The following is a 25,157-nucleotide window of genomic DNA, read 5'->3' as shown; positions in this document are numbered from 1 at the left end:
GGTTTTGGTTTTTTTTTAAATGTGCATTGTTGCATTACAAAAACTTCTTAAAAGTTACAGGGCTGGCATGTGGGGAGCAGAACTGAAACCCCTTGTTAGCTCTAGACAGCAAAGGCTCTGAACTGTGCCAGGGTAGGTTCACAACTGGTTTAAGCCCCTCTGACTCCTTGGCTGGACCTCACAATTGCTTGGCTGTGGGTAACATGGCCAAAGGACTCGATTTGATTTGTGCTTGCTGGGTCCAGCAGCAGAGAGAAGGCGGCGGGGGGCAGTGAAAGGATACCTGACTCAGGGTCACTTCCCATACGGCAGGTCCCAGCTGGGATCAGTCTGCGAGGAAAGAAGCCAGGAGAGATGTGAGGAACCTCCTCAGGGCCTCCATCCTCTACTTGGGAGATGCTTTTAAGCTCAGCTCCCTGCTCGCCTGCCCTTGCAGAGCAGCCTCTCCCGCTGCCCACCCTGGCAGGATTTTCTCCAATAGATTTGAGTTGTTTTAAAGAGTTTGCAAACTGTCAGTTCAAAAGCCTTAAGCTGGAAGGTTTCCCTTCCTCCTACTGAGCCCAAGGGGAGAGACAAGATGAAAGGCAGTGCCAAGAAGACCAAGGAGTCCCCATCCCTCACCCCAGCGCACACAGTCACGATCTTTCTGCTTTCCGCTGCATGGCCCCACTGCTTGTGGGGCCCCTCTGCCCAGACAGCAAAAAGCTGGACAGATCTGCATGCAGAAATACCCTTCGTGTGAACCACAGGCAATGTTTCAGGTGTGCTTAACAGGTCTAGCTTCGCTTCTCAAGTCCCACAGGCAAGGATTTTGCAGTGCTGCTACAAGCACCCTGTGTCAGGGTAGGCAAGTCGCTGCATTTCTCTGTGCTATTTTCTTCCTTGGAGAATAAAACCAAGCTATTCATCCTTCTGCCCTCTGTCCTGCTGCACCAGCTCCGCAGATGGCAGATGGCTGCTTGCCACCATGGGCTGGGTTGGAGCCCAAATCAGCTGGGGGTCTCGGGGTGCTCTGGCGCTGCACGGCAATCACGGCGAGGGCTGGCGGGGAACATCTGGCTCCTGCGGCTGGGGCCGTTGTCTTCACCAGTAGGAAATTTGCACCCACATGTTCACAGAAAGCAACAAGGAAAAGAAAATAAAGGCTGGGTTGGAAAATACTGGAGAGAAAAAAAGGTGAAATAACCTCCTCCCCCACACCTAGTCTGTGTTGGAGGCAAGGAGCCTCTCTCCCTCTGCACCCCGGTCTCTACCAGGCGCTTGGCTCTGGGTGCACATTTCGGCGGGCTGTGCCTCAGGCTGGCTGATCCACTGCACAGCCTGGCAGGCATCACTCCCGTGCCAAAACCCACCGCTGCTCCTGAACCAGCAGCGTTGCTAAGTGACAGCTGATTTACCACATCGCTCACCCACACCAGCATGCAGCAGGGAAGCAAAGGGAGAGGTACGGGCAGCGCTGGCCAGATCTCAGGCAGAGAGGTTCAGACCTGCACACAAGTTGCTGGTGGGCCCAGTGGGCTGCAGTGGGGATCACCAGGCAGCAGGAGAGCTCAGCCACGCACGGTTTTCTCCGTTTGTGCCTTCTCCTGCAACAGCAGCACCTGATGCTCCTAAGGCTGCAGGTGGTGCAACCTATGGAAGACTGAAGGGAAAAGATGCCTCCCTGCAAGATTTCCTGTGCAAAATTAGTGGGGAATGGAGTTAGGATTAACAAAAAATTCATTTTCAAGTGTCTCACCTGAGCTTCAGTCTCTTCTGTATGAAAGGAGACAGTGAATGGGTTTTGTAAAGGGCACCCTCCCACATTTCATATCAGTGCAGAGTTGTACCCCCCCAAGGGAAGGGGGTAGGACACCATCTTAGGTGGGAACGTACAGGAGAGAAGCACCATGTTCCCTATCAACAACACCTCTTGCAGCTCTGGGCTTGAGCCAAACCAGTAGTGTCACAATGCCATTCCTATCCAAAACCCGCGCTGACATACAGCGGGGTGAGCTAAGGATCTCTGGGCCCATCACAGGGGGGATGGCTGAGCCCAAGGTCGGCTTTTGTGCAGGAACCTTGGTGGCTTGCAGCTTGCTCCATTGCTTTACTCAAGCAATGATTGCTCCCTCTGGTAGAGACACTAGAGCATCCACAATGGAAACAAGCACTGTTATCCCCACCTTGCCAACGTGGAAACTAGCTTACCCAGAAACATCTCGTAGTTCAGCACCAAAACCATGGCAATTGAGGTCTCCCTGCTTTCCAAAGGAAAAGAGGTTTCTGACCCTTGGTGTATTAGACTCCAGCTTTTGAACCTGTTGGTTAATTTTTAACAAAATTGGACAACAAGTTTTGTGAAAACAGAGACATGCACACACAGGACCGGTCAGTCAGCACACACATGGTTCTCAGAGAAGCTTGAAGAACGTCCTCTTCCTCTGCTGTCACTCCGAGGCTTATAAAAGCCAATTAAAGCCTGTGGCTTTAAAGGCAGAGTTATACTGAGCACAGCACCAGTGTTAAACTGCAGAGAGCCACAATTTTTCCTTAAGTAGCTTATCACTCCCTTTCGGGGTAAGCTCGGAGGAGCAGCACAAAAAAATCCAACACAACCCCCAAAACCTCATCCCATTAAATCATCAAATGTCCATACAGAGCTAGTAAGAAGGTAGAGCACCACTTTCTGAGAAAACATAAAAATGTACCATACCTTTCCTGACTTGACATCATTTGTTCATTTATTTATCACCATTTATGCACACAGCCGATGGAAAGAGATGGATCTGCTTCCCCTGGCCTTTCTGAGCTGAGCAAGCAAAAGTGACACCCATGTTTTTAGGACACCGTTAGACCTTTGCATGGATTAGGAGTCACTGCGCACATCTAATTTGATGGCTGACTTCCTTCAGCCTTGCACCCAGGTCATGCTGCCACCAAGACAGTTTTTGGCAAGGGTCAGGGGAGGCAGCTGAGCGGGCAGCACCTCTACCAGCTCGGCAGGGAGGTGGTTGGGCTGCCATTCTTGATCCCACCTCGTCCTCCAGCTCAGCCCATCCTGCAGCCGATCTGCCATATCCATGTCACCTACCAGCCCATTGTCGTGGGGTTTGCTGGGCTTTGAGACTCACACCAAGACCAAACCTCTGAGAACCCAAATAATTTTGTGTTTGCAGCAGCAAGGTCCCCACGTGGATTTCTGCTGGTGAGAAAACAGGATTCCCTGAAGGATTTTTGCCTGTAGCCAGACATTTACACCCTTAATACCATTTTTTCCTCCTACTTGAGAGTATTTGCAGAGTATTTTTTTATTTTTATTTATTCCTGGCTGTAAGAACGTCTGGCTAATGCACATAAACTTCTTTCTCCTTCCCATGCTGCCTGTGCTGTCTGGGTGGGGTTTTTAATGGTTTGTTTAAATTCTGGCAGCTCTGCCTGCCTCCCTCCGAGTCCCCATCCTGCAGCCTTCAACCTGCAAGGCCTATTCAAAGGGGGCTGTGAGCCCTCAAACACCAGCGGGTTTCGAGCAGGCTTGTTGCCAAAGAGGAGCACCCTGCTAATATATCCTACATCTCCCTGGGGATCTGGATGGAGTCAAAGGGAAGAGACAGGGAGCAAGGGGCAGAGCACACCATCTGTCTCAGCATCCATCTCCCTCAACGCTAGCTTAGTCTGAATTAAAAATCAGCATTAAAAACAAATGCCAGGGTGTGTTACTGCACCCCTATGTGGCGAGAGAGACCAGCATTTGCTATTGTGTGCTCCCAAGGGTATGACTGCAGCCAGGATTTAAGGTTTCCCTGAGCAAATGGACTCAATGTCTTCCTGAGTTCCTCGTCTGGGGGTGTTGCTCCTTCATATTGCTCAGGGATAGGACCAATGAGCATCCCAGCACCCAGTTGAGCTGGCAGGGCAAAAGTTTTGAAGCAAAGGACTGGAAATAATTCGTCTTAGCAGGACAGCAAGGAATACACCCCGCTGCTGTGGGCAGGGCTGGAAGCCACCACCCTGGGAAGGCAGAGGGGAGATAACAGTGGCTGCGAAGCCCTGCGGTTGGTACCTCTTAAGGACAGGGAGGGAGGGAGGAGGACAGATGAAGGAAGAGAAAGGGAAACCTTTTGGTGGCAAATAACTCCTTGCTGGGAGGAAAGGCTGCCTGTAGGAGATGGAGACAAGCAACAGGACAGAGACAGCCTTTGGGAGGTGGCTGAAGGCAGCTGCCCGCAGCTCTGCCCACAGTGGCTGCGAGCAGAGAAGGCTCTGCCAGCCCTTTCTCGAGGAGAGGAGCTTCTTTAGCAGAGAACAGCAATGCTGCAATCATACAAATGAGAAATGAAGACAATTAATGAGTCAGTCAGTCTGGTGCTGGTTTACCTTGCCATAAAGACTGGTTTTCTGTGCACCCACCCCAACTATTTGATGTTCGCTTCCTTCAGACAGTGAAATGGAGGCGTTGGGTGAAGCCAAAGCCCCCAAGCCAGTTTCCCCAGGGGGCACCAGAAAAGAGCGTTGCAGCGATGCTGCACTGGGGCTGGGGCGGCTGGGAGGCCCGTGTGGGTCCAGGGCTGGGCCTGCGGGGGCTGGGGCTGGGGTCTCTGGGGTCATTTGAGCAGGACTGGGGGAACACGCAGAGCCTAGCTGCTCTTGAACACTGAGGTGTGTGCATGGGTGGGTGTGCGTTACATCTTCTCAGCCCTGGGGATGCCAATGTGTCACCGCTGCTTGGGAGGGGGGCACAGTCCCTTTGTGTGTGTGTGTGTGTGTGTATGTGCATGTAGGTATCTGTCACCTCTCCCCAGCTCCCCTCGTTGGAGGGAGATGCATGTCTGTGTGCTTGTGTCTGCACATGTGAAGTTGTGCATGTGTGTGTGCATATGCAGGGGGTGTGGATGTGTGCCCATATGTGTGTGTGGATGTGTGTGTGCATGTGGGTGGGCGCATGCCTCTGCACCTGTGCATGCACATATTTGTGCCTGTGGAGATGGATTCGTGCATGTGGGTGTGTGTTCGCATGCACACGTGTATGTGTATACATACATACATACATACCTACGTAGGTATCTCTGTGTGTACATACCCAAGTGTCTGGCCGCAGCCCCCAGCCCCTGGGCAGGGGCTGCCCGGCCTGCCTGCCTGCGCGTGTGTGTCTGGGCCGTATCTGCGTGTGCAAGCGTGCCCGGCCACCCACCCGTGCCCCAGGCGGTGCGTGGCGGGGCCGGGGGGGGGGGGGGGGGGGCGGTGCCGGCCCCGGCCCCGCTCCCGCAGCCGCGGCACCGCCCCCGCTCCCGCCCCGGCCCCGCTCCCTCCTTCCCTCCCTCCCTCCCTCCCGCCGCCGCCGCAGCCGCACCGAGACACAAAAAGCGGCTGGGGCCGGGCTGGGCAGGGCCGGGCAGGGCCGCGGCGGCACCATGACGGAGACCACCAAGACCCACGTTATCCTGCTGGCCTGCGGCAGCTTCAACCCCATCACCAAGGGCCACATCCAGATGTTCGGTCAGTCCCGCCGGGACCCCCGGCAGTGGGGGAGGGGGGGGGTAGCTGCACCCCGGGGGGTGTGGGGGAGCATTTGGGGGGGGTGTCCCCGGTCGCGGGGGACCGCGGCGGGGGGGGGGGGGAGCGGCGGGGCGGCCCCGGGCCGGGCGCTGTCCGCGGCGGGCGGTGCTGAAGGCGCCGCGGGCGGAGGCCGACCCGGCCCCCGGCCCCCAGGAGAGACGACAGCGGAAGGGCTGGCATCCAACCTGGGGTTATGTTTCCCTTAAGATAGGGGGGCTCCCCCCGTCCGCACTCCCCTCGTCACGCTCCCGCCCCCACACACCGCCGGGGTCGGTCCTGGCAAGGGCTCCTGACCGGTATTTGTCATCCACCGCTTGCCCGTTGGGTCTGCGAGGCTGCGGTGGCTGCAGCAGTTTTGTATCCTCTCTGAGCCGGGAGGGAGGGAGCGGGCCAAGCCGCTAAAGCCAGGTATGGCAGAAGTGAACAAAAATACAGGCGGTTCATTGAAATATTAGAATACCCAACCTTTAGATTGATGACGGGTCGAAGGAATCGGCAACATTCCTGTGAGATGATTGATATTGCTGAGCATCTGTGAGATGATCCAAATGACGGGGACGCTAGAATCACTGCTACAGCCTGTTCAGGCAAGACAAGAGGGAGGCAGGGAGAGAGGGAGGGATGGAGGAAGGGCAGTCTCTGTCAAAGGCAGTCTGACATGCCATAAATACTGATGGTTCGGGTGAAGCTCAAAATGCCTGGAGATCCCTATACAAACAGTGACTTCCCTGGGGTGGGGAGGAGTCCTCTGAGAGTGAAGTGTCCACTGCAGACCACCAAATAAAATGGGAGTAGAAAGATCACCTCCTCTGACAACGCTTCTTGGAGTGCCGAGAGAGGAACCATCCTTGATGTCTGATAGGAGATTTGAGGCTGGGGAGCAGATGCTGAAGGTCTCATGCTTCAGCTGGAGAAGCATCCCTGGGGTTTCTAAAAGCTGTACATAAGTTTCTAAGTGCAAAAATAATTGAAATCAGCTTGGGGTATTTCTGCGTCAGACCTTGTTCTTGTAGATCATAATGAGTTGGGCAGCAGGCTAGAAAATGATGGTTTTCTAGATGCAAATGATCACATTGTTATTCCATTTCATAAGTGCCAGCAAAATGTAGTCCTGGCCACCACTATACCTGAAACTTCAAAAAATCCTATTCCCTAAGTGAAAAGCAATTGTGAACAAGAAGAAACAAGTGGAACTATTTACAAGTAAAAACAATAATTAAATGAAATTACAGGGGCTTGATTGATAGAAGCAACTATTGATAAAAGATTTCTGTAATCCACATTATTTAGTCTTAGATGATATTTTGATTAAGAAAATTAATACTAAAAATACCAACGTGGCCCATATTCAGCAGACTAAAAACCAGTAACAAGATATAATTTAGAAAATAAGGATTGGTGAGATGTTGGTATCCAGCAGGTGTTTTTAGTAGACTCCTGATGAGATTATTTTTTTTTTTACTCAATACTGTTCAATATCTTTATCAATGACCTGCAAGAAAATATATAATCCCTGCTGGTAAAAAGCGCCAATGACCCCAAAGTGGGTAGAATAGTGATTAATGATGGTAATGAGTCAGTTGTGCTGCCTGACTCGGATTGTTTGATAAAAAGGGCTTGTTCAAACAGCAAAGTCAAATGCAAAGTCATATGTCCAGTAAAGAGAAACGCGTGTCAAATATAAACAACAGGCAAATGTCTTCTGCGAAGCAGCAACTGTGTCAAGGACTGAGGAGTGATTGTGCACAGCTCACTGAATACAAACCCTGTGTGATGCTGTAAATAAAGCAGCAAATGCAATCCTTGTAGATAGAAGCAGGGCAATATCAAGCAGAAGAGCAAGGTTGTGTTATTTTCATGAACAGCATTAGCAAAACCCTTCTTGGAGGAACAGTAAAAAGAATTACATTAGCCTCAGAAACCAGGCTTTGTGGCAAGAGTCTACAGAGGCTCAGTCTAGATTCATACTTAAAGATGTTAAGGTGCAACTTGATCACGGCCTTTAAGTATCTGCTTGGGGGAGGGATATGTGATATGTGGTGGAAGGGGGCTCTTTATTCAGCAGAATGAGGACTGGTGAGATGCCAGGAGCAGGTTTAGATGCCAGACAACTTCAAACTACAAATATGGTGTGTGGTCTTGAGTGAAGGTAATCAAGTAGTAGGAAAAAGGACTTGGGTACCTGATGGATTCTCTGACACCTGAAGGCTGTAAATCAAGACTCAGACATCTTTCAGGAAGATAGGTTTTAGCTCAAAGAGGATGGCTTGATGTGGAAATTTTCTTTGCATATGTCCTGTAGAGATCCTGGAATATAAGTCTTGAGATACCTTATAGGGACAAATGAGGCCTCCATGAGGAAAGCACAGAAAATTTAGCTTCTAAATCCCATTCATTTTTGTTTGAGAAACACTTCCCCCAAGTCTAAAAGAATAATCATGTGAAGCCATGGGAATCTCAACCAAAATCTGTGTTACTCCTTTAGCTCTGTGCTATACGAGTCCAACCAAAACAATACTCCATCCTGTAAATGTTGCATTTCAAACAGCTGAATTTGTGAAAAAAATATTGTCTTTATCTTTCAGACAAATATTTGAGCTTTGTAAGCCTGATTGATAGAAGGATTTTTTTGCTTAACATAGAGAGATACAATGTATCTATTTAACACATGGCACTAATTAAGCCAAAAGGAAGTATAGGGTTTGCACTGGAATGCCACTGTAGACACAAGATTGTATGCCAACCATCATTTCTCTCAGTTTGGATCTTATCATGTTTTATTCAGGCCAAAAGCCAACCTTTTCCCATAGGATTTCTGCCTGAATAGGAGATGGGTTAATTATTTTGAAGTCTCTAATAGTGGGGGAAAGGTTCCTACTGGGTTATTTTTTGCACTAGTCACGTGAAGTTAAGACTCAGTATCATTGCTATCCTTGGGTTTCCAGAAAGCTGGGATTCTTGTCACAACCCCAGACCTGCAACTGCAACCCACTGCTGACCTTCATGTCTGTGTGGAGCTGAACTTACTGCAGCAGGGCTTCCTCCGGCCTCTACCGGTTACAAGTCTGGGTCATTAGGGCTCACCAAATGAGGTTGATTCATGTCTGTGTATATAAAATGAATACCATACATATAAATTAATAATTAACATAAGATACATAATATATAATAAAAAAGTAGGTGAGATATATTGCTGTACAGCCATCCATACCAAGGGGTTGAGACAAACACCCACATAGCCCTGAAAACACTCTGAGTTATTTGTGGTATCAGATGTGCTTTGAGATATATGTATGTTCTGAGTCACAATTTTGAGTTGTATTTTCTAGCTTTATGTGGCTATGAGAAACAGTTTAGGATGTTAATGTAGTGGGAAGGAAAGGCAGGAGGAGAGAAGAGGGCAGAGGTTGTTTCTCAAACTTGACATGAACATTGGTGGGCTTTAGCCTGAAATGAAACTCCATTTATATCCTAAAGAAGCATGGAGAAGGAAAAGCAGATCCCATGCAAAAGATCTTAATAATTCAGATTCAGATTCAGAACAAAGTCCTGCATTAAAGCCACATGAAAACCCCACCACTGTTTGGTGCTAGGGAGCCCAGCTGCTTAGCTCTGCCAGCACGGCCAGCACACACCCAAACTCAAACCAATTCACTTTAATTTCCCGCTGACACTTGGAGAAACAGTGAGCATGGAGTAGATGCTTAACCCTCCTCCCTTGCAGCTGGCTCAGGAGGGGAACCTCTGAGATGTCCCCACACTGGCTTTGGCATCTTAGTGCTGAACTGTTGGGGACATGTGGATCGGCACGTCACGGCTGGCAGTGGGATTTGCTGCCTAAAGGACATCTCCCTCCATCTTGGCCTTGCCGCAGTCCACCTCCTGCTTCCTTCCCATGCAAGCGATGCCACCCAAAGGACAAAAGCCAACGAACCAATGTCAAAACCAAAATCTAATCCGTGCAGCCCTGCTAATGCACTGAAGCCTGTGCTGGCGCTTTTCCAGCTGACAAGCTTGTGCTTGCTTTGTCAATTAAATCATTTCCCCACCTTGTCCCAGCTCAGGGAACCCCTACATGACTGTGTCCTCCTTCTGCCTGGGGTTCAGAGCATGAAAATCAAAGGGCAGCCCTGCAGAGCAAGGTAGAAAGCATATTTTTGAATCAAAAAAATGTGGTTCACTTTGAAGATGGTCTTGGGTAAAATACTGGCGTTAAAGGCATCAACCACCCAAGGTAGAGGCTCCAGGGTTTGCGTGGTTCTCCCTCCTGGTGTTTCAGGATTGGAGAGGGAGCCAACAAACTGCCAGAGCTGGAAGGAAGATGCTGAGTGAATTTCTTTGTAGTTCTGCAGGGGAAAGGGCTTGTACTGTCCCATGAATATGTGAGAATTGGAGGCTTGTTCTGATGATTTCTGCAGGTTGAAACAGGAGGGATTTGGAGGGGGGAAGATGGTATCAGGTCAATCGAGATGCAGTGTTTTGATATTGGGGTTTTTTTCTATTTTCTTTTTATTCATTTTTTCTTAAATTGTAGAAGAAAAGACCTCTCTGTAAATGCCTCTGTTCCCCACTTTGGCATGTTAGACATTTTTTCTTGCCTTTTTCAAGTTCTGAAATTCCTCACAACCCATCCTTCTGCATGCAAACTTCTTGCTTCAAGGAAACAGCCTTGCTCACCAAACATGGTTTCATTTCTGCCCAGCTCTAAGAGCAGCTTGACACAGCTTCATCTCCGGGGCTTGGGTCATCTACCAACCCCAACTCTTTCTGACACATCTCCGTCCCGCTTTCCACCTCTGCTCATCAGCCTTTGATTAGCAGAGCTTTATTGGGCATCTCCCTGCCCTTGCAGAGGAAGGTTTCGTGCCACCCTTCCCCTCTCCTGGCCACACAGTGCCCATGAGTTCCAGCGACGTGGAGGTGGGGGGCTGCAGAGGTGCTGAGAGGCAGAAGTTTGGGTCACCTCCAAGGAAAGGGTTGGGACATCATTATTTGACTCTGTCAGATGCACTTGGCTTTTTTTTACAGCTTTTTTCTGTTTTTTTTAATCAACTCTGTAGCATCTGCCTGTATCCTGACTGTCTCATCTCCTGCGCATTGGTTTATGGAGTGATGGGCTGCTCCAGGTCTGCTCACGTGCAAGGAAGGGGCTTGCAAGATGTCATTCAGATGTGGCCTTCTTGTAGGGAGCCTTAGTACCTTAGATGTTTTAAACCTGTTTGGCCATAGAGTTTCCTACCCACTTCATTTCAGATAGTGCCAGGACCTGGACTTGTGCAGAAAAACATAGCTCATAGATAGAGTGAATCTTGAAAGTCAGCAAATCTCCACAATCTTCCCTTTCCTCACCCTTTGTGTCTAATTAGAATTAAATTGTCCCTATATCCTACATGCCTCTGTTATTGAAGAGAGTTTATATCCCAACCAACAGCTGGGTAAAAAACATTTCTGACAGAAAACAATGAAAGAGGATTCTGCCATCAAAAGTAAAACTCTCCATTGCATGGCTTCTTAAGAAAATTTGAGCAATTAAAAATCCCAGCAGGCTGCTCTATGATTATTCAACGCAGCCCTTGTAGAAGAGCAGCGCTGAGGTCTGCTGCATCACATAAAGTGGGTTTTGAGATAAAGGGATGGAGTTTTGTAAGTAAAGAGGGAGGAAGAGGCAGGAGCTGAGGCTTTTGTTTTTCTGTTGGGTTGTTTTAATATCCTGAATTTCAATAATCACTTTTTCTTTTTTTTTTTTTTGAGATGACTGAACTGCAGGGTAGTTTAATGAGACCATCACAGCCTGGGATGGAGCTGGGAGCAATGCGTGTGCAGAATGACAACTCGCCCTTTTCCCTTTTGCTTAAATGTGAATATATCTGCAAATGACCAGAAGCAAAATTCCCCCCCAGCCCCCATCTAGCAAAAGCTCGTCAGGAGCTTGAGAGAGGCTTTGCCTCTACCATCTGCAACATGAGTAAGAAGTCAAGGCCTCTGCAAGGCTGCCTCGTGTTTCCATTTCATCTCCGGGCTGAAATCTGAATGCATAATTAGCCAGAGCAATCGATGGAGTAAGAGGTGGCTAATGGGATTCTGGGAGGACGTGATGGACAGGGAGGGCCTGACTGAGCCCCGGCTTTGCTCCGCATGGCGTTGGCGGGGCTCAGGGAGCGCAGGCAGCGCAGGCAGCACAGGCAGCATGGCAGCGGGAAGGATCCAACCCAGGGCAGAGCCAGGACAGATGTTACTTATAACACCCTGGGTGATTCATTGGACATGGGGAATTGTAGCATCCATGCTCATCTCAGCAGCTTTTTAAGGTAATCCTGGCCGAGCTCTGCAGCCATGTAGAGGAGCTTCCACTGACACCCAAGCTGCTGAAATGGTAGCAGATAGCCAAAATCTTTCATAGGTAGAAGGGGTCTGGGAGGGCAAGACATGCCCAGCCTGGCCAAGTGCTCCTGGCTCAAAGCGGTGGCAGACGGCAAAACCGGTCAGCCCAGCCTTGTGTCGTGGTGAGTGAGTCACGGACATGCCCCCGCTCCCAGCACTTGCCCAAAACATGCCAAAACTACAGTTTCTTGGGTGCTGTTCTGGGAGGATAGAGCAGGACTGCAGCACCCATGGCTCTTTTGGGTGCCATTAAATATCAGTTAATGTCACATTCCCATCACTGCACCCCATACAGACTCTTTTTTCATGGCTGTTATCACCGGCTTCCTCCATCTCAAGCATCTCATCTCCTCTTTATGACCCACAGAGAGGAATAGTTTCCCCAAGCACCAGATTAAACTCCATCAATAACTACTCAGGGATTCTTTTAAAATATTTATAAGGTCTTAAATATTTAGCAGTATTTATTATGGTCTGTGAGACATTACATTGTCTCTATGAGAATGCCACCTCCCAAAATGTGCCACGTACCCTCTCTTACTTCCACCAACTATAAACAAAACCTGCAGTGAGAAATCCAGTCCTACAACCTCATTCAAGAAAGAAACAGGGGCTCCGCTTCTATTTAAAACTCTTTGCGCTTGCTAAGATGCTTGCACCTCCTGCATCATCTTCTCTGATACTTTTTAACAGCAGCCTGTGTGATGCCGAGGGTATCAATTAGCTGAGTGCTAAACCCCAGCAGTGGCAGTCCACATCTCTTGTGTGACCTTGGGCAAGTCACTTAATCTCTCCCGAGTGGTGCAATGAGGGGGGACTCAAGTCTCAGCTTTCCCTGCCAGGCTGCTGTGGGTTTGTGTCAGGTACCGCAGCAATGGGGGACACAGGTAGGAATGGCTCGTGATTAGGCTGATCTTCGTGCATCTGAGCAGCAGGTAGCCCAAACCAGACATCCTCATCCCTGCATGCTCTGGCCTCCGAAATCCCATCTGGGAGCAAGGCGGGGGGGCTGCAAGGGGTCCCCCAAGCCGAGGAAGAAGGCATAGAGCTGCATCAGACCTGGGGTCAAGACCACGTCCCACCACTTGCAGCCAGGGGGCAAGGGGCAAGCAGAAAGAGTCCAGCTGTGCTGAATGTGCATCACAACCCTAACCCTAACCTTAACCCTAACCTCCACCTGGGACCAGGGAGCCTGAAGCAGCTACGGAAAGACCCAACAACCTCTAAGACCGAAAAATCAGTCTAAGATGGAGATAAAGCCAGGGCACGTCTGGATTTTGAGATAAGCATGTCCTCTCTGGCATTCATAACCCCTGAATCCAAGGGCTCCCGGGGTGCCACCGGTGCCCAGCCAAGCACGGCTGGATTTTCAGGGTGCTCTGCGTGGAGAAAGTCGGGCAAAATAGGTAGTGCCCATCACAGCCCTGAAAACAAACCAGAGCCAGGGCAGAGCTTTCATCCCCCCTACAAAGCGGCATTGCTTGTACATGTTGATGATGCACACTCATGCCTGGAGAAGACAACCTAGGTTGGGGGCATGTTTTTTTTCTCTCCCTTTCCAGCATCGACTAGTTTCCTTCAAAGCCTGAGCTACTGGATGTAGCTTGGTCATACCGGCAGAAAATGGCTAAATCTGTATTTTGGGAACAGAAAAACCTAGAGTCTTTAGAAATATATATTTTCAAGAGCCACTGTAGGGCTTGCCCCAGGAGGAGATGAACTGGGATGTCTGTTTTGGAGCTGGAGTAAGAGACAAACACAGAGGAGATTCCCACGGGATGGGTGGAGAGCCCGTCTCTGAGCCAGGCAAGGAAGGACTTGCTCAGCCCCTGCTCCACAAAGGTTTCTATTTTCACTGAAAATCCAACAGCCCCTAATTGAGCTTAAGCCCTCCCTGAGGAGATCATGTATTTCTAGGGCTTATTGGCAAGGGAAGTAAGAAAATCTAGTTTTCCCAGTGAGATCTTGCGAGCTGGGTTGGGGATGCTGAAAGGCATAGCTTTCCTTCTGGCACCTTTGCTTTGTGCAAAGACATCATCAATGCTTCTTTTGGGGGAAATGACATCTTGGGAATAGATCTGCAAAGAGAGAGGGTTTCACTGAGCCGTGCAGCCAGGCAAGACATAGCTGCAGTAATGGGAACGTGACATCCCTTTGGTGTCACCGCAAGGCTGAAGTCCTACCTTGGCTACCTCAGCCACCCCATGCTGTCACCAGCATCCCCCCGGCCTTTCTCCATCTCTGTAGATGGGATGTTGTCTGCTTGCACAGTCCTGGTTCAGCCAAAGCAGATCCCTGCCAGGGTCAGCATCTTCGGATGCTTTGCCAGCAAAGACAAGCCATGGGTCAGACTCACAGCGTGGAGGTCAGCCCCATGTAGAGGCAATCCAAGACCAGCAAATAGCCTCTGGGAAAATGCTCCCCATCTCTGCTCTGTGGGGAATCAGGGACCATAAATCCTCCGCTTCTGCTAGGGTTGTGATCACACCGCACATCAGCCCGAAGGAGCAGCACGACACGCGCCAGGGCGTACAAAGCACTGCCTTTGATGTGCTACAATGGCTTGGAAGTGAAAACAAACGGAGCGCTTGCATAGGGAAATTAGGGCAGCGGAAAACAAGCGTGGAAATCTGTTGGGGGTTTTTTTCCCCTCTATTATTTAAAAAAAAAAAGACACTGGGTGACACTGATTTCGTAGCCTGTGTCTGGCTGAGATGGGGACTGGGACCTCTCCAGGGATGAACACTGAGGTGCCTGTCCTACTTCGGCTAAGCCACCGGCATCCTGGCGGAAGCAAAATAAGACCATGGCAGAATAATGAAAATATTCACCAGGTGCCTTTTGCTGCTACCCGTGTCCTGTTTGACTCTATCCATGGGCCCAGGGTGATAAAAATCATTTCAAAGAGAGCAGTTGGGGCTATCTGGAACACCCTCCCCTTTGCTTGCCGAACCGTTTATTTTTGCTCCTGATATTTAGACTCTCATCAAAGCTGAGATACAGCCACAGAATACCAGCTCCAGGCCAGATTCACACCACAAATTGATGTTGCTTTACTGCGGGCCGTGCGTTCACATCACTTTACACCAGCTGGAGAGCTGTTAGCCTCCAAAAACCCTATAACAGAGAGGGATTTCAGCTGAAATTGCTCCAACCACTTTCTCCCCCCTCAGCCACAGTGGTGTTCACTCCCCTGGTTTGTACTTAAATAAATCCCAGTGCTCAGAGGGACATTTTACACTGAGCGCTGGCAAATGCACATTTTAGCACATTTCTCTCTAAAAAATGAGGGAAATACTACACTGGAAAACTCACTCCCCTCCACCATGCTACAGTGTGCACAGCTCTTGCTGACTTATGGGGCAGCCAGCTTGTGCACCAGCCAGGGAAGGGTGGCTCACCTCTCACTTTTCACTTCAATACCATGCATATGGACACTTGGCTTACCTAGAGATGCTCCATCCTCTAAGGGCTTCTAAGCAAGGTGTTTCGGTGCTGTCCCTTAGCAGGGAGCTCAAAAAACGTCCTTCTTTACATGAAGTTGTCTTCTTCATCCATTTTTATCTGCTAAGATTTGCTTTTACCAGGTTAGATGCTTCCCCTCACCTTGTCAGCCCCAAGACCTCTAAGAGGCCCAGGCAGCAGCTCTGGGTGTCAAATACCAGGTGGAAGGCGGTCCACTTTGGCAGGACTCAGCTGCCCATCCTTCAGGTGAGACCCAGCAAGGTGCTGAGCATGTTCCACCTCTCCCTGTGATACCAGGATGGAGATCTCTGGGCAATAAATTATACCACTTCACCTTAGAAGTGGTGAGAGTGACAGCACTGTGCTAGTCACCTGCCTGGCAGAAAAGTAGGTCCAGTCCCTACCTGGAGGAGCTGGTGGCAGCTTCAACTCAAGCAGCAGCTCCTTGTATTTGTCCCCATGTTGCTCACCTGATGGGCGTTGCTTGCTCCCACCTGCTCCACCACAGCAGGGTGGGATGCTCCAAGGGGAAAAAGTGCTTTGGCTTGGGTTGCTTTGCCAGGCTCTTCCTCAGATGCTTCTTCTCAAGCTCTGGGACCTGGAGGGTTTCTTCCTGGGCTCCTGTGTGCCTTCTCACACACACCACCTCTTGCAATAATCCAGTTCTGAAATAAGAGGAAAAAATAGGATGCCTTCAATTTCAGTTTCAGTTTCAATGATATCAAATAAGCTGTTCCTCTATGGCTTCATCTAAGAAACACAGATCATCTGGGACCAGCCAGGTCCCCTGCCCAGGCCCTGTCTTGTGGGTCTTCAGCAAATGCTCTGCTATTTCTAAGTCAGCTCACTGTGACTCAGTCTTCAACCTTTTTTATTTTTTTTATTTGGTTTAAACATCTAATTTCACTTTTCTGCCATGAAGCCACAAGTGGTCAACAGATGGTGATAGCGTGAGTCTCGTTAGTCATCACTCGGGCGGCTCTCGGAGTTGGACACTGGTGGGGGGCCTGGGTGGGCTGAGAGGTGGGAGGGTCAGGTGCTGCAGCATCACTTCTCTGGGGCCTTTTGTAGTCTTCGCTTCCACCATGAATTTCAAGTTATTTGGTGGCCAGTGCTTTTTTGTGCTTATGAAAAGCTGTTAAAACAAATGTGCAGCAATGACTGAAGCCATTTAGCATGGAAGTCCCTTCCAAATTCATTACTTCTACAATGCCTGGGTGCAGCTATGGACTAACAGGATGGGGGGAAAGTGTGTAACAGAGCAATTAGCTGAGAGATGAAAATCATTAAGCGTTAGGGGGCTTAATGGGATTTTTCTACCAACCAAAAGTCTCCTGGGAATCTGACTGAGATCGTATCAGAGGCACTGAGCTCGAGGCAGAACAGGTTGTTTGGGTCAGTGGGACACACTGGGATCTCCCCAGGCTTGCCTTGGGAAGGGTCAACCCCATGATGAAGAACCACTCTCTGCCCCTCCTTTTGCTTCTTCCCGAAAGAGAAACCTCCCTTGAAGAGCAGTCAGGGCTTGTTCTTCTAGTAGTAATGTCGTCTTGTCCCTCCAGGAAGTGCAGGGAATGGAGGTGCCAATGATTTCCCCAGCTCTAACCAAGGTCTGGCTGTAGGCGATGGGTGGGTGAAAATGCTGGCTGGGGCAGAGAAAGTGGCCCTGGGGCAGGCAGGCTAGCTGGGCTCTGAGATGAGTACATCTCTGATGAATACATCCCTGATTTGGCATTCAGAGTTATAAGTATTTTTTTAAAAAAATTTAAAATATATATATACACACACACCCCCCTCAATTAGACTGAGAATAACTGCTGGCTCCTTGCCCGAATTGGGCTCGGGGTAGGAAGCAACATTTAGGTCCTGCAAGTGCTGCTAGCTCAAGAATAAAACAAAGTGTGCTGGCGTATCTGGGTCACTCTCCCCTGCAGGAGAAGGTATTTTAGACAGTGGGAAAGCGCCTGCCTTGCCCTCAGCACCTTGTGGCTGTATCCTGCCTCTCATCCAAGGATGTCAGAGGCCAAATTGCTCGAAATGAGAATGAGACACCCGGGAAATGGTTGTGCCTTCTCTATTACTCATGGCTGTGCACCCTCCTCTGCCCTGGCTTTCGGGGAAGAGAGATTAAGATTGTGCAAAACTTTCTTGCCTCTCTGCTACCTCATGTGTGTTTTTGGCAGGCTGGTGCAGAGTATGAGTGGGCTACAGCTTGAATCTCCCGTGGGGAGAAGGGCATAAATCAGAGCTGGCTGGTGGCATTCCTCCGTAAAAAAAAAAAAAAGGAAAAAGGAAGTCTTAGGGGTGCAGATGAACCAGGTACAAAGGCAAAGAAAATACAAGCTGAAATTGCGCCTTGAAAAATTGAACATGAGGAATATTTGATTTCATTAACATCAATTTAGGTGATGGAACAGTGCCAGACGAGCTGAAACATTGCGATTAAATATACTCAGTGAGAACCGCCATAAAGAAACATCTCTTAAATAAGCACTGATTTCCTACTGGGGAAGCAGGACGCTATTTTTTGACACAATCCGGACAAAATCATCCCTTATCATTTTTTTAGCCCTGGAGTGGTCTTTCCCCACTGTCATCTTGCAGGAAAGTGGTAGACCCAAAAATATTTGAAGTGCATTTGCAGGGGAGGTGAGCAAAGCTGGGCTGGGGCAGCGGGGAGCTGTCACCAGTGCTTGGGAAGGGTCCAAGTGTCACCCATGTCCCTTCCTTCCCCAACATAGCAAGGCTAAGGTCAACCACCAGCTGCCATGGAAGGGCTGTGCCAGGAGGCATAGACCCTGGGAACCATGGCTGAAAGCTCTCCACCACACAAGCACGCAGCCAGTGGGCTAATGGATGTCTTGGCAGGGTCCATTGCTGGTGTTTATTTATGTCAACAATATTTAAAAGCCATGCAAAGCTGTCTGGAGCATTAAGGACAATTTACACTGGAAAAGAAATGAGCTTTTCTCTTCCAAGCCAACATCCTTGCATTGGTGTTGCAGGCTATAAAGTGCTCATAGAAAATGAAAATACTGGAGGGTGTTTTCTGGGGTCCAGCACGGTCTCTGGACATCACAGGTATTCAACAGGCAAGAAATGGGCTGGGAAAGGGCTGGGAAGCCGTGACAGAAGGCTGAGCTCAACGACAATGAGCAGGCCAGAAAGCCAACAAACCATCAGAGAAGTGGGACAGAGAGTCCTGAGACTGATGGCTTTTCAGGCCAAAATCTACTGTTTCCCAGGCAGAAATCTTTGCACAAGCAGGGAGGGAAGATTGAGAGCTGCACAGATGGCTGACCATAAGGAATATGGATTAGAAGAGGAATGCAAAGCTACTGCAGTGTCTTTGGCCTTAGTCATGTCTGCAGGGGGACCATGAACCTGGTCCCCACAAGCAGCATATTTTGCATGAAAGACACAACGAATTTTGTTAAAAAAGGTCTTTTCTGAGAACATGGACTTGGGAGTCTGGAGGAAGCACCACAACATCAGAGCAGCCGCAGCGGTTCAAAGTGATGACCCACCAAACCCAGCATCCCATTTCCAGAAACCCAGAAGAGCGACTAGTGCCGTGCTTGGGTGTGGAACTCCTCAGCTTAGCCTCATGCTGTGCACAGCCCCGCTTTCTTCAGGTTGGAAGACTCAAGGACAGAAGGAGCCCCAAGGACAGAAGGAGACCCAAGGACAGCAGGAGACCTGAGGACAACAGAAGACTCACCCTCTTTGCCCTTTCTGTGCCAGCCATGACCTCCGTCCTGTCTCCCTGCCCTTGCTGCCCAACTCCTAGCTGCTCCTCACATGGAGCCATGTTGCTGATCACCCATCGTTTCAAGATACTGAGACCCACACCTCTTCCTGCACATGCCAAGGAGCACATGCCACGGCAGGAGGCACTGTGACCTTAGCCCAGAGCAAGGAGTGAACCACCAACATCCCCAGGATCTCTTACAAGGTCTAAAGCAGTTTTGTCTTGCATTGTACAGAGGATGGGACTCAAGGCTTGATGAGCTAACATGTTTGGACAGGCTTGACTATGGCTGCTAGTCGCCCTCTCCATTTAGCCACTGAAGAGTACGTCAGTCTAAGAGGATTCAATCCGTGAGGGAAAAAAAAAAAAAAAAAGAAGGTTTAAATGCAGCATCATGATTTCGGTGCGGATGCATCTAGACACCGCAAACTAACGCTGCGATCTTGTGCCACCCTGAAGCCATGGTGCCACCTGCCCCAAATCCTCAGCCACCATCCTGGCAGTGAGGGTGGCTACTCCCGCCACAGTGCCAGCCCCAACTAGCAGCACAGCTCCTCCCCAAATGGGATTTGAGATGTCATTTAAGAAAACACAATCCTTTTAAAGGCTTTTGCTTTGGAGTGGATGGCTGTGAATATCTGGCTTAGCTGATGGCTACATGAAGAAGCGAGCCAGCAGAGCCACAAGCGAGTGGACAGAGTTGCCCAATGGACACGGCTCTGCAAGCAAACGGACATGCTCTGCCCCAAAAACAAGTGAGAACAGACCAGTCTGGGACATGAAGAGATGCTCTGCAAGTTGTAGGCAAGGCAGGACCAGAAGGCAGGTCTTCCTGTTCCTGGGTCAGCCCTCTGCTACACCATACTGCTGCTTCGTAGCCCGCATGTTTGCCCAAATGCTTCCCTTGCAGAGATTTAATAGTCAATAAATATATTTTTTTTTCCATGCATATTTAAGTTCTGTTTGGTATTTCTGAGATAGACAACAAGCTCTTGAAAATGCAGATCCCAACATTTCTATATATATTTTGGAGAACAGCATCATTTTTACAGGTTTCTCTAAATAATATTGTGCAGGTTAAAAACAAATGAACAATTTTGATGGCGACACAGAGAGCAGCAACATCCATCTCCTCCCAGCAGCACACCCCTCCGTGAGTGCTGCAAGGCCAGTGGCACATCAGCATCCCATAGGATCTGTCCCGCTGAAGCTGTTGGCCTTGCTGTAGAAACAGGCAAATACATTTTCCACCTGCAGTCACAAAAACTATATGGGTTTGCTTGGATTTCCAATCCTTTCCATGCATTTGTAGGAGATGAACTGTTTTCTGCAGGAAAAGGTGTTTTATGTAGGCAGGCAGGCGGTGGTGGTAGAGAGTCGGTGTGAGCTCCTGAGAGCTGGAGCTGAGATGACATGCCACCAGCATGGATCACATCCCCTGAAGATGCGGGCCTGGCACTGGGCTGTTTAAATACAGACCTTGAGAAATTGATAGCCAGGTGAAATCATTGGCTTTTGCCACCAAAAATTCAAGGCAAATTAATACCGTCAGCCGTCCTTGAGAATGTGAAGCGGAGATTACATGCAAGGAGTTCAGCTTGTCTTAAGAGTGAACTTTATAAAGGAGCTGTATGCAAAGGAGAAGGCATGGAAATGAATGGGTCAGTGTTTTTAAACTTTTGGCAAGGAAAATCAAGTCGGGGTGAAGCACGGCATAATGAGAGTATGTGTTCATTTCAAACTCGATGACATCTTTTTTGTTAGGGAATTTCCTTTTTATTTTAATTTGCATTTTAAATTGCATTATGATATAAGGGTAGATGCTGGTCCCTCAATCTTGGCTCCTCTGCACACTTGAAGCCCCAGCTCTCCTGCGTGGCAGTGTGTGTAGGGGAGGCTCTGCTTTGGCTTTTCCAAAAATCATGCCTGGATTTTGTCCCTGTGTGGTGGCAACCAACTCCAAGCATTTCAGTTGTCTTCTTGCGTGCACTTCCAAGGCGGTTAGGATAGCCTTCCCACAAACCTCCTCTGCTTCTAGGCTCATCCAATAACATTTCTTCTTTCCTTTTAATTCGTCTTCCAACATCATGGCTCAATTCTTTTTTTGCTATAAAAGTCTCTTGATACTGTTTTCTGTAACTTATACCCTATGCAGTCATCTGTTTTTCAATCTAGAAGAGGTCCCAGGACATGGTTTGTGTGAGAGATGCCAGAGAGAGCAGGGAAAAAAAATGGCTTTTTTTTCTCTCCCTCTTGATTGATTAACCTTGAAGGCACCAATGGAAAAGCTGGTAGCTTCAATAAAGGTGAGCATAGAGCATTGGAGAGGGAGAAGTGGTGCTGGTACCCCCTGATTCCTCTTTTTTAAAACGCAGGATGGAGAAGAAAGAGAAATTTTTTGCACATTTGGCTTTCTGGGCAGTGGTTACAGAAGGCTGTCATGATGAGCTGCAAAGGGAATCCCACCACCTATGGAGTTTTGTGCTTTAATTTATGATGCTGGTTCAACCTCAAACCCCCTTGCCCATGGAAAAAAAAAACAAAAAACCACCCAAGAATATTGTATTCTTCTGTGTGTGCTCCCCCATAGGGTGCTTTGCTAGGTACCACTTGGAGCACAGATAGCCATAGTCACACACAGAGCTAGGTTCCATTCCCTCGCTGCCCTGGTGAAACCCACTGGCGGATGGAGATGCTCCCGCACTGTTCCCTGTAGATAAACAATGAGCGAAGATAAAAAAGTATGGTTCAAACTAAACTGCCAGTGTTAACCCCTTTTTGCTCAGGATTTGAGGGCAGGGAGGGAAACTTTCAGTACATCTAATCCAGGCAATTGAATTTTACTCCCTGCACCGATCGAATGATTTAAGTGTGTTTTTCTCTCTCTGGGGGCTGGCACATCCAGGGCACGAGAGCTGGGAAGGAAGCCAGGGAAAGGATTTTGGGTGAGTCTGAGGAAGAGGTTTTATTGAGGCTGGCAAACCTCCCACAGGCTGTCACAGGGGCCTGGGGCTGCTCAATGCCCTCAAAGGGGGAAAAAAAGTCCATGGCAATTATAGTTCCTTAATTGACTTTTAACTGACCTGATAGCTAGTAGAAATTTCAAAATTTGGAGGAAAAAATTTTGTCCAAGTGGTTCTTCAGCGACATCCCTACTTCCCTTCCCTGCTTAGCCCCTCTCGCCTCCCTTGACATACAAGCACTCTTCATCCATCCCAAGCTATTGCAAGGGAGCTCTAAAATAATCTTAGGGATGAATTTTTGTCCTGAAGCAGAGTAGGAGCGAGGGCACAGGAGCTGAAGAGATGCATCGCCAGGAGAACTGTCCTTTCCTAAACAGCACAATCCCATCCACACCACCCAGAGAAGATAATTTGACTGGGAAACATGCAGGAAAAGCATACCCATCGATGTATCTGTGGAAAAGACCCTTTCCCCACATCTGGACCTGCCAGGCTGTGCTCTCACCTGCCTGTTGTGCCAAGCTGTGGCCCAGGGCTCAGCCACCGCTCCCACATGCTCAAATCCAACCAGTGTTACCCTCATGGTGCTGGCAGGCATGAACAAGCCCATGGCTAATTTTCAACCAGCAGCAGGACAATGAGGTGTTTCTGTTGCCACTAAAAGCCCAGGAGCCCCAGTTCACCGCAGCAGCTCCAGAAGATGCAGCAGGATCCCCTGTCTGCTCATGTTCTTTGTGCCCATCACGACCGTGCTTGCATCCAGCAAACACTGAGTGTTCTCTTTCCCTATTTCTCTCTGGGAAAGATTCTTTTGGAGGGGAAGCAGGAACATGGCTGCTTTGGCAAAGATGGGTTTGTAGGGTGGGTCCCCTGCCCCAACAGCTGATGCCACATTGAGGGGACAGGATGGCGAAACTTCCCCAGATGGCAAGAGCTAGCTTTGCTGCTTATTTCCAAGGAATAATGCAGCTACAACACTAAGGCAAGCAGGAGCCATCCCATGCAGACTGGAGAGCTTTGCGTCAGCTTTAGTGGGTGCCAGCTGGGGCTGGGTGCAGGTGATGGGGGAGGAAGTTTCCCTGCAAGTGTCTCCCTGCTGCTGCTGCATGGGAGGGCACCAGCCTTTCAGGCAGGGCTGCTCCCCGTCCCCTGGGAGAATGCTGGTGGCTGGAGCAGGGTGGCTGTAGGATATGATGTGCAGTGACATCTTGGGATGGCTGACGGATCCTGAAGTCACCTTAGCTTCAAAAATGCTTGTTTTCTTTGCAAATGCAAAATATTTTTCTAGATCCTCCACTTGCAAAAAAAAAAGCGCTTTCTAGTGATTCATCAATCTTGTCTCCTTTTTTGCTTTTACCTTTTTTATCTTTTTTTTCTTTCTACCATCTCAATAGCTGGGGCTGGCAGTGCTGCACTGTGCACTCCCCAGCCACCCTCCCCATGCTTGGCAGAGGTGGCAGGGCCAGCCCAGCCATGGCCACCACCACCACCACCGACCTGCCCCACGCTCGCACCTCCCAGCCTCTTCCTCCTCGCTTTCTGTTGGGCTGCAACCCCACAGCAGTGCCGTGCTTCATGCACAGGCACAGCCTGCCTGCAGGACAAGGTGGTTGCAATGCACCCCGTGGGAGAACTCAAGTAAAGGGGGTGGGTCATACAGCTACAAAAGCTTGGGGGGCAGGAGGTATTGTTGTTGCAGCGTGAAAAGATGGGACTTTCCATCCTGAGTGTTGGTGAGAAACCCTCTTTTCTTCTCTGAGAGCACCTTCAGAGAAGCATTGGGGCACAAATGTGTGTGCTCTGGGTGGGCAGAGGGAGGTCAGACAGCGTAGGAGCCCACAGGAGTTTAGCAACTCTTCACCAGCATTTTTATCCTCAAATGCCACCTTTTGGAAATATCAGCCCAAGACTGTGCATCAGGCTGGAGGGACTCTGGCAAGTCTCTTGGCATAGTGGGACACAGGCAATGTGTTGACACAGGGTGGGAGCAGTGTAAGAGCCATGCGGCTGCTGAGGGACCAGCTGGGGCATGGGTGCTGGGTGCCACGGGAAGGGGACCCAGGGAAAGCCCCAGCGACAATGTGGCTGATATTTAATACCATGTATCAGCAGGGAGCAGAGAGAATTTGAGGGAGAAATGGCTGAAGGCAAGGGAGCCAGATGCATCAGTGGATAACAGCATCACTGCAGCAGAGCCATGACAAAGATGGGTGCAACCCTATGAGGCATCAGCAAAGAGGTTTCTAGAAGGGGAGGACATAATCACAATTTCCCAAATCCTGAGGCAGCCCTGCCTGCAGGCAGGGAGGGAAGCAGGATGGGTGGCTGCATCAGGACCAGCCCAAGGAAAGAAGGGAAAACTGGCAGGGGAAGAAGCGCCCAAACACAAGTGAGACTTTGGGGATCGGCCAGCAGCTGCAGCAGGGACCATGCCATGACTAGCCCTGCCATTGCTCTTGCAGTGGACCTACTGTTCCCCGACAGGATGGCTCCATCTGTCTGTCCAAGACCACACAGGGTAGACCCCAGGAGCCCACATGCAGGGCATTTGAGCCTCCCATTCTCCAGTGCATGCAGGAAGGGCTCTCCCCCGTCCTGCTGTGATGATGTGCTTTCAGACCAATATTGTGTCTCCTCTGCCAAGGCTTAGTCCTGCAGCAGCAGCTCCCACCAGCTGCTGTCCATGAGTTGGATCAAGCAGGGAGTGAACAGGGCTTGAGCAAGCAGGATACAAGCAAGGTTGGCGCAAGCAGAGTTGGAGCAAGCAAGGGGCAAGCAGGGTTAGAGCTAGAGGTGGTGAGCTCACCAGCAGCAGCCCAGTGCTTTCCAGCAGAGAGGAGCAGATGGGGATGAGCATCTTGGTCCTGGTGCAGTGCTTCTCCTGGTGAACCCTTCAGCATTTCCAAAACAGCAGCACATGAGATGTGGGTCTTGCAGTGGGGGTGGCAGGGATCTATCCGTGCTAAGCACACATGCATGCAGCCCCATGCGTGATGGCAATTCTTATTCAGGCTGTCAACCAACAGCACAACTTAGAATCACAAACTTGGCTTGGGAGGGAC

At 49.6% G+C, this 25,157-nt stretch overlaps 1 protein-coding gene across 1 annotated transcript in view; it reads left to right on the top strand.

Annotated features, from left to right (window-relative positions):
• The first annotated feature begins 5,286 nt into the window (after positions 1-5,286).
• The window catches only part of NMNAT2 (nicotinamide nucleotide adenylyltransferase 2), a 31,954-nt gene continuing 12,083 nt past the window's right edge, over positions 5,287-25,157 (top strand). The window contains exon 1 of the mRNA XM_030033571.2: positions 5,287-5,475. Within this exon, the coding sequence (XP_029889431.1) occupies positions 5,391-5,475 (85 nt within the window). The 5' untranslated portion in view covers positions 5,287-5,390. The remainder of the gene's footprint in view (positions 5,476-25,157) is intronic.

This window comes from Aquila chrysaetos, chromosome 12 (assembly GCF_900496995.4).
Source record: "Aquila chrysaetos chrysaetos chromosome 12, bAquChr1.4, whole genome shotgun sequence".
Lineage (NCBI taxonomy): Eukaryota > Metazoa > Chordata > Aves > Accipitriformes > Accipitridae > Aquila > Aquila chrysaetos.
Note: the sequence above shows the minus strand (reverse complement) of the source record. Positions and strands in the feature narration are given on the sequence as shown.